At 45.2% G+C, this 13,439-nt stretch overlaps 1 protein-coding gene across 1 annotated transcript in view; it reads right to left on the reverse strand.

Moving 5' to 3' along the window:
• Positions 1–3,672, reverse strand: part of slc16a2 (solute carrier family 16 member 2) — a 47,946-nt gene extending 44,274 nt beyond the window's left edge. Inside the window, exon 1 of the mRNA XM_059516256.1 lies at positions 2,569–3,672. Coding sequence (XP_059372239.1) covers positions 2,569–2,971 — 403 coding nt within the window. The 5' untranslated portion in view covers positions 2,972–3,672. The remainder of the gene's footprint in view (positions 1–2,568) is intronic.
• Positions 3,673–13,439: the final 9,767 nt, after the last annotated feature.

The following is a 13,439-nucleotide window of genomic DNA, read 5'->3' on the forward strand; positions in this document are numbered from 1 at the left end:
GTACAGCACGTGCACATTCACAATTGTTCATAGTTAGCTTCCACTAAGTTACACAGACATTGTGGCAGTTTTCATGTGTGCTCATCTCTAAAATACAATCATTCTAACAAGACAAGAAGGTAGTAAAACATCTACAAGGCTTTAGAGCTGAAACTATGATAAAGATTGCAAAAATAATGAAAACCTTCCCAAAACCTGATTCTCCAACTAATGCAAGGTGAAATCCATTAGTATTTACTGCTTTACTTTTAAACCATGCTTTTAAGACTATTTCTCTTTGAAGAAAAGAGTGTATAGAAAAGTCTAAAAACGTCTAGAAAAGTATGTGATGCAGATAGAGTCAGCAGAAACACAGCTGAGAGCCATGTGAGCGAGGCGGCGGGGGGGATACAGGACATGCCCCTTTAAGCTCTGTGTGTTCTGACACTACCCATGAGCCCCTCACGGACCAATCAAATCCCTAACACACGCCCACATCACAGCCATCGCAGTAGATTAAACAAAGGGCCATCATGCAGAGAGACAGAATGAGAGCGACAGAGTAGAAGAATTCTTCGATTTTTTTGTGAAACACACTTGTCAATGGAGGAATGTTTTCAATATTTGCTCTGGAAAATAGAAAATGCTGATGGTTATAATCAGAAAGATCATTCTAGAAAACAGGTGTAATTAATACAGGTGTAAAAACTGAATTAAAAAATAGATAGCTGATAGCAGTTTTTTTTAAATATCAACAAAAATCCAGTCACTATTTTTTTCCAGTCATTCGTTTAATCATGTGGGTGCTTTTTTACTTTGTATGATCTTTAATAAACAAAAACACTTTTATAATGATTTTGTATAGTAAACTATTGATGATTGATCAGCATATAGGAAACAGTTTCATGACCTTGAGAACAAGATTTATAATATCAAATTAAATTGTAAAATTGTCAACAATGATATCTCTTATAATTATCATGATAGGAATCATAATTATTATATAATAAATAAGTTAAAGTTAAATGGTTTTCTATTAATTTAAAACACACACACACATGCATATACATACATATATTAATTATTACAGTACATTACACAATTATTCAGTACATTATACCAGAAAATATATTTTTAATTCCTGTTAATACTTGTAATTTCCCTTTAGTTATTTTTTGACATCTGTGAAAATCTTTTTAGAGTGAAAACTGTTTCAGAATAAATCATACAATATTTTTTTTTTTATATATTTTTTTCAGTGTATTAGCCTAATGCTTGCCTAATGCAATTTATTAATCTTAAATTCCTTTTAAAACACCATATCAAAAAAGTGAAGAAAAAAAAACAAAAAAAGTTTCATACAATGACCCACAAAACTGAATCAAGCCAGAGAGTAGAAAGAGAATGAACACACACACACACTCACAATATTGACTGGCACAAATAATTCATGCACATATTTTCATTAATCACAGTATCACTTTATAATATACAAGGGAGAAACCAACGAACACACTTTCTCGTAACGCTCATTCTTCGTAGTCTCCTCAAACCACTCATTTGTCCTACTCCTGTGGGCCTGATTTGATTAATATTCAAGATGTAAACATCAAATAGTGATGTTGTACAGCCAAGTAAGGAGTCTGAACATTAAAACTAAGCTTTTGCTGCGTGTTGGCCATAAAAAAGGAGCTCAGAATGCAAGACAGATGGCCTGAACAACAACCAGAGGCCTGCAAGACCTTTACGAGATTATAAGCATGTGGACTCGCTCTTGTTTTCTCTCACGTTGGCTCAGACAGAGGATCTGAAGTGAGCTCCGGGGTTGTCGGGTACATTCACAAGTTCAGAAGAGTTTGTGACAGATACTGCTTTCGACTGCATTGAGCACTGAATTGATCTCTTGGTCTGGTTAACACAATGTGAGAGCTGTTAACATGCTGTTTTATCATGCTGATGTTATTGTAAATAACTGGGTGCGTAGGTGCAAATTATTCAAGATCAGCACTAGGACTTTTCACTGTTTCTTCACTCCACTGGTCTGTGTTTAGGAGAAATGTGTGGATAGATTGATGATTTCCCTGATCCGTGAGCATGGAGTGAGAAATGGAAAGCCCAGATGGGAGTGGAGCAATTACAAAATGCTTTGGACGGTGAAATTGTTGCTACTTTACAATGACCAAAAATGTTTTATAATAATAATCAAAAAATATATTTCTGATGAGTTAATGAGTGATATGGTAAAGTGATGGTTTAATATATATATATATATATATTATACAGAATATAGAGTTTTGTGGTGACATAAGTAAACAAATACTGTCATACTTTAATTTCACCTTTTGACAAAATCCCCCCAAAATAGCCTGTGTTTCTGTGTATTCTCAGTAGCAGGTGTCAGTGTGTGATGTGAGTGGGCGTCTCCCTCTGCCTGTGGCGGGTCCAGAGAGCAGCTCCAGGCGCCTGTCACCAGACTCTGGGGCTCGAAAGACCAGTTATGATCCCTTAAGCCTCTCAGGATCAAGTGTGCCTGTAATCTCCTTTCACCTCACATTTCCAACACTTAGTGAAACACTGAAACACACTCACCCACTTTAAACTGAGACGCCTGGTCCGTCAGTTCCTGATGGTCTTTCACCAGCATCATGTGCAGAATCCCGAATGAGTTCTGGATGCCGAAAATTGAGCCGTTGCACCACGTTGCAGCAAACACCACGACCCAGCCGAAGCCCCCCTCCGGGGGAACGAACCCCTGTCCAGGGTGTGCGCTGGGCGGTGTCGCCGGACGCTTGTCGGGGCAGCCGGTTTGTATCAGCTGCATCGTGCTGTCCTCCGGGGCGAGCTTACCCTCCGGTTCCTCATACTCCTGTGTCTCTTTGTGCTCCACTGCAAGATGTTCAGTATGTCCAGCCTGCGGTTCAGTGGTCAATTCTTCCGAATCGGGTGTCCCGCTGGCTGCTCTAGCAGTGTTCTCGTTGCTTTCTGGGCGCATCCTATATGCCTCCGAACGGGTGGAAGAGAACAGAAATAAATCCCCTTAAAATCTGAAACTAAGTCAATCTCGCGTCACTTTGCATGGATGATCACTCATAATCCGATCGACAATGCCCAAATCCTGTTACGAGAGATCACTCTTCATAATAAAGCAGCAGGACTTCCAGCAAAACTGAGAACACAGTGAGCGCGCGCTTTAAACCGAGTCCGAAGCTCTTTGCTCTCGGTTCACATCCCTTTTAATGTCGTGCACCGACTCCTCCTCTATCATTCGTTGAATATTTACACTGGATCTGCTCTGCTCACTTCTGCACTGTTACAGTTAAACAGTGAAACGCTCCGAAACGCTCATTCTGCGAGAGCTACAATGTAACCACTCAACGTTCTACACACACGCTATCGTCATTCCGCTGAAGTTAACGTTCTATAAACTGCAAGTGCGATAATGTATCGATTTAACGCTCTGCGCACGTTACAATGCAACAATTAAGCGTTCTAAAGAACAACTCAGTGTAGCAGTTCCAGAAAACAATCACCACTGAGCAGATCCCGCTGGAGAAATGGATTTAAAATTCCACCAGCGCAGGATTACGGAAAGAACCGGATACCGGAGACCACCCCCTCCTCCGTGGCTTCAGCCCGTCCCGCAATTGGTCCGAAACAAGGAAGCGCGCGAGGATCTGTACAGATGACACGAGGAGAGCAGATTTTCAGTGTTATGGGTGCCTCCTGCTGACACATTTACAACCAGTGAAACCAAACAAATGAAACCGAGAGCATCCGATGAGCAATCCATTTGTGGCAACAAGTGCACAATCCATCAATGCTAGTCACAAATCAGACCGTTCCTGATTGGAAATGGGTCAAGGGCATCGTTTTAAACGCTCTCCGGGCCCGCGGATGAAAGTTTGGTCGGTGGAATCGGTGCATATAGAGGCGTGTTTGGGAAGCCATGATGGTTTATTATAGTATGGAGGGGGAGGATCCGTGACGCGCTTCCCTGTACAGTAAAATGCCTCTAATGTGACCAGAGGGACACATCCACACATCCTTCCATACATAGGCCTATGTGTGCTTCCTTTATCCAGAAAAAACACCCCACTTTTACATTTTGGCAGATGCTTTTATCCAAAATTACTTAGAAAGTGTTTGAACTTTATCTTTTTATTGAAATATGTGCTTTATCGCGACGCAACGCTCTTTCAGTTGCACTATATGAATGTTTCATAACTGTTTTGGAAATGCATCACGCAGGCTGAAGAAGTGCACTTAATATCTGATCATCCAGTTATTTCTTCGTTTGCATATTTGCATGCGATTCTCCTCCAGCTTTTTATCTTTGTCAAATTTACAGTGCATTAATTATGTTTTAGTGTTTATTTTTATTATTAATCTCGGGTGTAATGTGTCGGTTCCTTTCTCAATTGTCGCTGTTGACCACTAGAGTACAGCACAGATCAACATATGAGCCCTGAAGAAACAAGTACTGTCTAGAACAGGGGTTACAAGACTTTTCAAATCACGACCCCCAAAAACACAGTGCCAGCACCTCGGGACCCCCACTTTCATCTGAGGTGGTTAAAGTATACAAACATTTTGCACAACTGCGCACATGCACCCTATAGCATAATGAAAACACAAAGGAACACAACAGTCTAACAACAATAATATTATTTTATAGTAATTTACTCATTACTGACATTTCAACATTAATCTTACATAATTAATTGGGTAGGCAACATGCTGGAGTACAAAACTCCACGTTGGAGTTTTATTTTTAGTTCAACCTTATAATTTTTATTATTATCTGCAAAGTATGCTATTTCTAATCCTTAAAAAAAAAAGATTTCTGGAAATCATCTTGTGACCCCTCCTCATGGTTTCACGTCCCCCTGGGGCGTCCCGACCCCTACTTTGGAAACCCCTGGTGTAGAATGCATGAGCAAGCCATGACCTTTCAAAATAATATTTTCCTAACTGGCAAGATAACAGCATTCAATGGCTGTAGATAGACGGACGGACGGACGGACGGACGGACGGACAGACAGACAGACAGACAGACAGACAGACAGACAGACAGATAGTGTCACGATCCCCACACAAGAACAGAGGACAAGTAGATCCAAGAGTAGTAAGTTTAATAAGGGAAAACCGTACATCAATATCCAGTCCAGGCAGGGGTCAAAACCAAAGTATCCATCAAACATAAACTGGCAAGACAAACGGGCAAGAACAGACTCAGGAGTGGCGTGATAAATACAAGGACTCCGTTACACATACTAAAACAGACAGGGTATATATACACAGGGAAATGAAAATGCTAATGAGGAATTGAATGAGTGCAATAATTAGTGACCAGGGACAGCTGAGTGCAATGAAGAAACAAGGATCGTGGAGAATGTAGTTCAGAAAGTGACAGACACCGTGGGGAAGGAGGACATCTAGTGGTTACCCAGGGAACACAAACCAGACACTGTGACATAACCCCCCCTCTACGGAGCAGCTACCAGGCGCTCCAAAACGTGACCGACAAAAAAAGAGTCCGGGCGGGAGGTGGACTGGTGGAGGATAAGGGGGAGGGATGGAGGGCCAGGTCCATAGAAGGGAACAGGGACAGGAAGTGGAAAAAAACAACAACAACAACAACACAACAAGGAGACCAGGAGGGAGGTGGACTGGTGGAGGCTCAGGGGGAGGGACGGAGGGCCAGGTTCATAGAGGGGAACAGAGACAGAAAGTGAAAAAAAATAAAATAAAAACAATAACACAAGGAGACCAGGGTGGGTCAGAGAGAACCGGAGCCCACCACAGCCGTGCGGACGAAACAGAAGCCCACCAGGGCTGCGTAGAGGACCACCACAACCATGCGGTCGAGACAGCAGCCCACCCTGGCGGCGCAGAGGACCACCCCAGCCGTGCGGTCAAGACAGAAGCCCACTAGGGCGGCGCCGAAGACCACCACAACCGTGCGGTCGAGACAGAAGCCCACCAGGGCGGCGCAGAAGACCACCACATCCGTGCGGTCGAGACAGAAGCCTACCAGGGCAGCGCAGAAGACCACCACCTCCATGCGGTCGAGACAGAAGCCCACCAGGGCGGCGCAGAAGACCACCACATCCGTGCGGTCGAGACAGAAGCCCACCAGGGCGGCGCAGAAGACCACCACCTCCGTGCGGTTGAGACAGAAGCCCACCAGGGCAACGCAGAAGACCACCACAGCCATGCGGTCGAGACAGGAGCCCACCAGGGCGGCACCGAGGACCACCACAGTGGGATCGATGATACATGAGAGCAAGTCTGGATAGGCAAGTCTGAAACAGAGAACATGAACAAGTTAAGGGTGGCCTCCGTGGCCATGACAGGATCAATTGAGCGCTCAGAGAGTTCGGCTGAGACGTGGAGAGGCTCTGGTAGTTCAGCAGGGACGTGGAGAGGCTTTGGTTGTTCAGCAGAGACGTGGAGAAGCTCTGGTAGATCCCCAGAGTTTAGACTGGATTCAGGAAGATCAATGGTGAATTGACTCTGCTCATGAAGATCATTGGTGACTTGACTCTGCTCATGAGGATCATTGGTGACCTGACTCTGCTCATGAAGATCATTGGTGACCTGACTCTGCTCATGAAGATCAATGGTGAATTGACTCTGCTCATGAAGATCATTGGTGACTTGACTCTGCTCATGAAGATCATTGGTGACCTGACTCTGCTCATGAAGATCATTGGTGACCTGACTCTGCTCATGAAGATCATTGGTGACCTGACTCTGCTCATGAAGATCAATGGTGACTTGCATTTGCTCATGAAGATCAATCGTGACTTGCCTTTGCCCATGAAGATAGTCGGTGACTTGACCTTGCCCATTAAGAACACTGGTGAATTGACTTTGCCCATGAAGATCATTGGTGACTTGACTTTGCCCATGAAGATCATTGGTGACTTGACTTTGTCCATGAAGATCACTGGTGACTTGACTTTGTCCATGAAGATCACTGGTGACTTGCATTTGCACATGAAGATCAATGGTGACTTGAATTTGCCCATGAAGAACACCGGTGACTTCACTTGACTCTGGAGTGTCAACGGTGACCTGACCTGACTCTGGAGGGTCAACGGTGACCTAACTCAACTCTGGAGGGTCAACGGTGACCTGACTCGACTGTGGAGTGTCAACGGGAACCTGACTCGACTGTGGAGGGTCAACGGGAACCTGACTCGACTCTGGAGGGTCAACGGGAACCTGACTCAACTCTGGAGGGTCAACGGGAACCTGACTCGACTCTGGAGGGTCCACGGGAACCTGACTCGACTCTGGAGGGTCAACTGTGGCTGTCATACCGTGTAGAGGCGCTGGACAAGCGGTCATCTTGTGCCATGACTCTAGACCGCCGGCCATCTTGGGCAGTGGCGCTGAGCCGGTGGCCATCTTGGGCAGCGGCGCTGGGCCGGCGGCCATCTTGGGTAGCGGCGCTGGACCGGTGGCCACCTTGTGCTCTGGCGCAGGGCCGGCGGCCGCCCTGTGCTGTGGCGCTGGGCTTACGGCCATCTTGGGCAGTGGCGCTGGGCTGGCGGCCATCCTGGGCAGCGGCGCTAGGCTGGCGGCCATCTTGTGCAGCGGCACTGGGCTGGCGGCTATCTTGTGCAGCGGCGCTGGCTGGCGGTCATCTTGTGCAGCGGCGCTGGCTCGGCAGACGTGCGCCTCCTCTCCCCTCTCTGTCCGCAATGGCGAAACGGCGGCTCCGATCCATCCCTAACGAGCCCAGAGTCGAAGAGGGGCCATGGTGGAGAGCGATGCCAGACCTCCTCTAGACCACTCACTCCTCTGCGACCTCCCCGGGTCCCACGAAAAACGACCAGGCGGGTTCCTTCAAAACAACTCCTTCTTTCCCGCTCGGTGGCTGGGGAAGAAACATCGTAAAACATACCGCTGGATCTTAGCATGACGGAGTCCTTCTGTCACGATCCCCACACAAGAACATAGGACAAGTAGATCCAAGAGCAGTAAGTTTAATAAGGGAAAACCGTACATCAATATCCAGTCCAGGCAGGGGTCAAAACCAAAGTATCCATCAAACATAAACTGGCAAGACAAACGGGCAAGAACAGACTGAGGAGTGGTGTGATAAATACAAGGACTCCGTAACACATACTAAAACAGACAGGGTATATATACACAGGGAAATGACAATGCTAATGAGGAATTGACTGAGTGCAATGATTAGTGACCAGGGACAGATGAGTGCAATGAAGAAACAAGGATCGTGGGGAATGTAGTTCAGAAAGTGACAGACACCGTGGGGAAGGAGGACATCTAGTGGTTACCCAGGGAACACAAACCAGACACTGTGACAGATAGATAATCCCCTGATAATGAGCCGTCATTCATGTCAAATTATATTATGTTTCTTTACATCATCTTGGCTAAAAATTAAATGATTGAGCTCATATTCTTTTGGGGAGCAATTATGTCTTTAGATGTTGATTTTTAGAGATCATGCTGTATTCAGTTTAAAATCCATTAATATGACATCCTGACCCAGCTAGATTTCCAAAAATGTACTCGGTTACGAACGTAACCTCGGTTCCCTGAGATACGGAACGAGTACTGCGTATGGGGAAAAGCTCCTTTTTTTCCTCGATGCTGAAGCCTTTTTTCAATATCGCAATGCAACTGCACTGCCATTGGTTCAAACTGGAAAACTTTTTGAACCAATGACGGTGTGGCATAGCTGTGCAAGCCTGTGGCGATGCAGCATGCCAAAGCCCGCCAAAATGGTCAGAGCATATGGCTATATAAACAGGCAAATCGCCATATGATTTCAGGTCAATCGACTGATTTACGACACTGAAGCCTCGGGCTCGTGGCATGGCAGATAACGCAATACTCATTCCATATCTCAGGGAACCGAGGTTACGTTCGTAACTGAGTACATCCCCTTTTGATACTTTACTCATACTGTGTATGGGGAACGGATTCAACCATGCTGTGCCATGGTAGGGAATGACAAGACTTATCTTGGACACCCTGGGATCCAGGGGACAAATGAGAGGACCGGAGCTGTTGAACTCTTTACGCTACACTTTTTTAAGGAGGAGCTAGCTCTCTGGAGGTGGCATGATGACGGAGCTCGACAGAGGCCGTCGTATCATACCGAGAGGACCCGAGCATGCAAGGTCGGGATGTCCAGGTTGTAGAATCTGACAAAAGTGGACGGCGAGGACCAGCCGGCTGCCTCACAGATGTCCTTGATAGAGACACCACTAGACCAGGCCCACGAAGAGGCCATCTCATAGACGGGGCTCTCGCCTGAGCAATGATGTGTAGCACGTCCCGGGGAGGCTTAAAGGCTTCCATCGAGGGACCATAGGTGCAGAGCCCAGAGTTCTAGCTGTGGATGCCTGATTGTCCTGTTCCCCTGAGAGAGGAGGTCCCGTATCAGGGGGATCGGCCATGGGGAATAGCTGAAAAGCTCAGAGGACCAAACTTGGCTCCTCCAGAGTGGGGCCACCATGAGGACTCTGTGCTTGTCTTCCCTGATTGTCTGATGACCTGAGGGATCAGAGCGATCGGGGGGAAAGCGAAAAGAAGGAGGCTGGGCCAGTTGTGGGCCAGCGCATCTTTGTCCTTCGAAAAATAGGTTTGGGCAATGAGAGTTGCCTTCTGAGGCAGAGAGATCGACCTTTGCCTTACTGAAGATCTCCCAGATTTTGAGAACTGTCTGCCCCCCTAATGCCCGGACCTGAATGGGGTGGCGGGGGAACTAGGCAAGAGAGCTTTTGGGGTGGTCCGGCCGCAGTGGGACTTTGCCCCTTCCTCTTTCTTCCCAAAATATCAGGAATATTTTGAAGGTGTCGGGTCCAGCACAATCAATGGCTGGGGGCCCTGAAGTCTTGGAGGGTTAGCGCGTTTAGCAGTGCGAGCTCGCTGATGCTGCTACTTAGGGGGCACTGCCTGGGAGGTAGAAGGGGCAGGCTTGCTCTGATGCTGAGTCAGCGCAGTCCTGGGGTGACTCGAGGCACATGCTGAGCTGGAGCGTTTGGGCAGAAAGTGTCACATGGCCTGGCACGACTTCTGTGCTGCAGTGAAATGCTCAGTGCATCCTTCTACAGCTGTGGATGTATAGGCTCTGCCAGCCATGGCGGAGGTTGTCCTGCAGGGCTTAGAAGGAAGGGCTCTCTTACTTTTCCAACCCACAGCTGCAGGGGGGAAGAGATGAGCAGCCATGGCCTCATCCAGGGGCGGCATTTGCTCACAGCCTTTCTCCTGAGAGCCGTCGACTGAAGTGAGAGCTGCAGAGGAGGTAGTGCATAAGTGGGCTGAGTAGGGGGCCCACCACGACATGGTCAGCTCGTCTTGAACTTCAGGGAAGAATGGGGCAGAGCGCTGGCGGGGGGCCTGGCGGCATCCTGGCAGGTACCACTCGTCCAGCCTGCTCCGCTTTGGCACTTCAGGTGGAGCCCAGTCTAGAGTTTTGGAAAGGATGCGGAAAAGCTTGGCATCCATCCCAGCTCTGGCGTCGATGGGCTCAAGTGATGGCATGTGGGCAGGGTCAGAATCACCTGCCCAATCCTCCGCTTCAGAAGCCCCGAGTGACATGGAGTCAACTGGCTCGTCCTCTGATCTGCCAAAAGAGATGAGGTCGCTCACTTCAGCTGAGGGATGCTGCTCTGGCCGTGAGAAAATGATGTGGGGACGGCTCTCTCATAGGAGAGGGTGAGGCACGTGGGTGCTGGGCCAGCGTGAGCTCACCCAAGTGCGGGCGCTGAGCCTCTTTACCCCGCTGTCTCTTCCTAGCCGGCTCATGGGAGATAGAAGACGGGAGGGCGTGAGGGGCAAGACTGCTTTCATTGAAGAAAGCGATCCGTGGACGCAGAGGGGCGAAACTCATGCTCTCACAATAAGAGAATGAAGTCTCTGTGAGCACCGCCTCAGCGTGGGGTTTACCCAGGCAAAGACACAGTCACTGTGGCTGTCATCATCATGCAGAAGGGCTCTGCATATGTCACATTTGTGGCGCGCCATCTGCGTTAATGCCGCCGCCGTGAGAACGGTGTTTAAAATGGTCTTTTAGAGCGGTGAAAACTGCTGGAAACTGCTTTTTCAGAAGTGCCGGATGGCGGCAGGAGATCCGCTGAGAAGCAGCCAGAAGCGCGAAGTGACCGGCTCGTGAGCAGCGCTTGAGAGCGGCACCACCCCATGAAAGTAAAATGAAAGTAAATACTCAATGAATGTGTATTTTCATACCGAACAGTGTTAAGATGCATTGGAGACTAGCAGAGCTGTTTTATTCAATTGTTTGATATATTAAAATTTAAATTAATGTTGAAATTAATTCATAGTCACTTGGTTTTTGAAAATATCTATAGATTTATGTTTTCAATGTAATCTGCATTATCCATTTTAAAATCATATTTACAAAATTCACATTAATCAACATTAAATAAATACACTTGGTGTGTGGGATTAATTAACATAAAGTGTTAAATGTGTATACATGCAAGTAATAATTTCACAACACCTTGAGTAACTGATATGAAACACTAACACAGTGTGTGTATAATAAACACTTTTGTCAGTGTTATTTTAACACTAGCAAAGATGGAACTGTATGTTCACCCGAAAAGTGATAATTTTAACACCCATGGTGACAAATCTCCCAACATATTTTTGCTGTGCAGAATGGGGAATAGGAACTTAGAAATGCATCTAGATGTTTTCCATTTTCCCTTTTTTATTTCTATTTTTCATACTAGATATTTACTATTCACAGAATTCATGTCACCTTTTCTGAAAAAATAAAAATAGGCTTGCAACCAAAACCAAACTAATAATTTTCACAGAAATCTGGAACATCTTGTCAATGAATTCTAATAATCCACTCTGAAGTCAGGAACATTGGGTGTGAAAATGTACTTTGAATTAAGAACATCATGCAGGAATATGTGATAATGGAAAAAAATAATGAAATACAAATACAAAACATAATTTTTTAATAGTATTACTTAGAACTTAATTTGAACAACTTTAAAGGTGATTTTCTCAGTATATAGATTTTTTTTTTGCACCCTCAAATTCCAGATTTTCTGATAGTTGTATCTCGCAAATAGTGTCTGATCCTAACAAACCATGCATCAAAGGAAAGCTTAATTATTTATTCACCTTCCAGATAATGTATAAATCTTATGACTGATTTTGTGGTCCAGGGTCACATATGGATTCATACTACTCTGGCCAATATCATGACATGTGCTTTCTGAAATTTAAGACATGTTTTATTTTCTGTGACGTCTAGGTCTCAGTGGAATCAGACTGGAGTGTGAGACTGGAGCAGGGGTCGGGAGTTCTGGAGGTCTGCTCTTTCCCAATGGATTAAGATTCTTTTAATAGTATATAGTGGAGAGAGAGTCTTCAGGAAACAGTGGGTGGAGGAATAAGACAAGTGTTTGCTTTTTCAAATGAAAACCAGTCTGGCTGTTCTGTCAATATTTTGACTGTAATGTAAGTGAGTGAATTCAGCACAATCAAATATCTGTCTGTTCATCTGAGAATGTGTTCACAGCCCTTCTTTTAGCTTTACCATAGAAACCAGAAATGTTTTCTGTAGGAGTCGATCCGTTTGAACCTGGGCAAGTCATCACAAGAGCTGTGCATGTACCAGTATGTTTTGAGTCAAAAACAAATGCACAAATAAACTGCTAGTCACAAGTTTGAAAGAGTTTTTTTTTTTTAAAGCTCAACAAAGCTGTATTCATTTGATCAAAACAGCAGATTTTTTTTTATATCATTAAAATAAAAAAACTGTTTTCTATGTGAATATATTTACATGTAATTTATTCCTGTGCTCAAAGATGAATTTCCAGCATCATTACTCCAGTCATCTTCAGAAATCATTCTAATATGCTGATTTGCTGTTCAATTATTATCAAATATCACTGGACTTGTGAAAAAACGTCAGTGAACTTCATTCTTTTTTTCTGAGCAATATGGTGAAAATAGCTTGTTTGTAGTCAAAGCTTTAAGGTTTGTGTCTGTGTAGATAACCCCACCTGTAGTGTTAACAGCCCCAACCTCCCCTATATGAGCAAAAACAGGACTGTCGATGTTCAGACAGTGAATATGTTTTGTCTTCCTGATCACACACACAGACACACAGTGTTCACTTGACATGATCATACATGCCTGACACAGATTTTTTCACCATGATATTGTGACTCATGTCACTGACTGTTAGATGTTTCTGAGCCAAGATGTGGGTGTGAACGAGAACTAACAATCTCATCCTCATGTCCAGCGCGACTGCATCCACAACCTCACTGTAAAAGCCTTGCGACATAGAAAATAGCTTTAATATTTTACTTTTGAGTTTTGTATTCTCAGGGTGATTCTCGGTTCAGTACAGTATATGGACCAAAGAATTCATTCTGTAATAATTGAATATGCTTTGAAACTGTAATAATTTAATAATAGCA

The sequence above is a fragment of the Carassius carassius genome, chromosome 29 (assembly GCF_963082965.1).
Source record: "Carassius carassius chromosome 29, fCarCar2.1, whole genome shotgun sequence".
In the NCBI taxonomy this organism is placed as follows: Eukaryota; Metazoa; Chordata; class Actinopteri; order Cypriniformes; family Cyprinidae; genus Carassius; species Carassius carassius.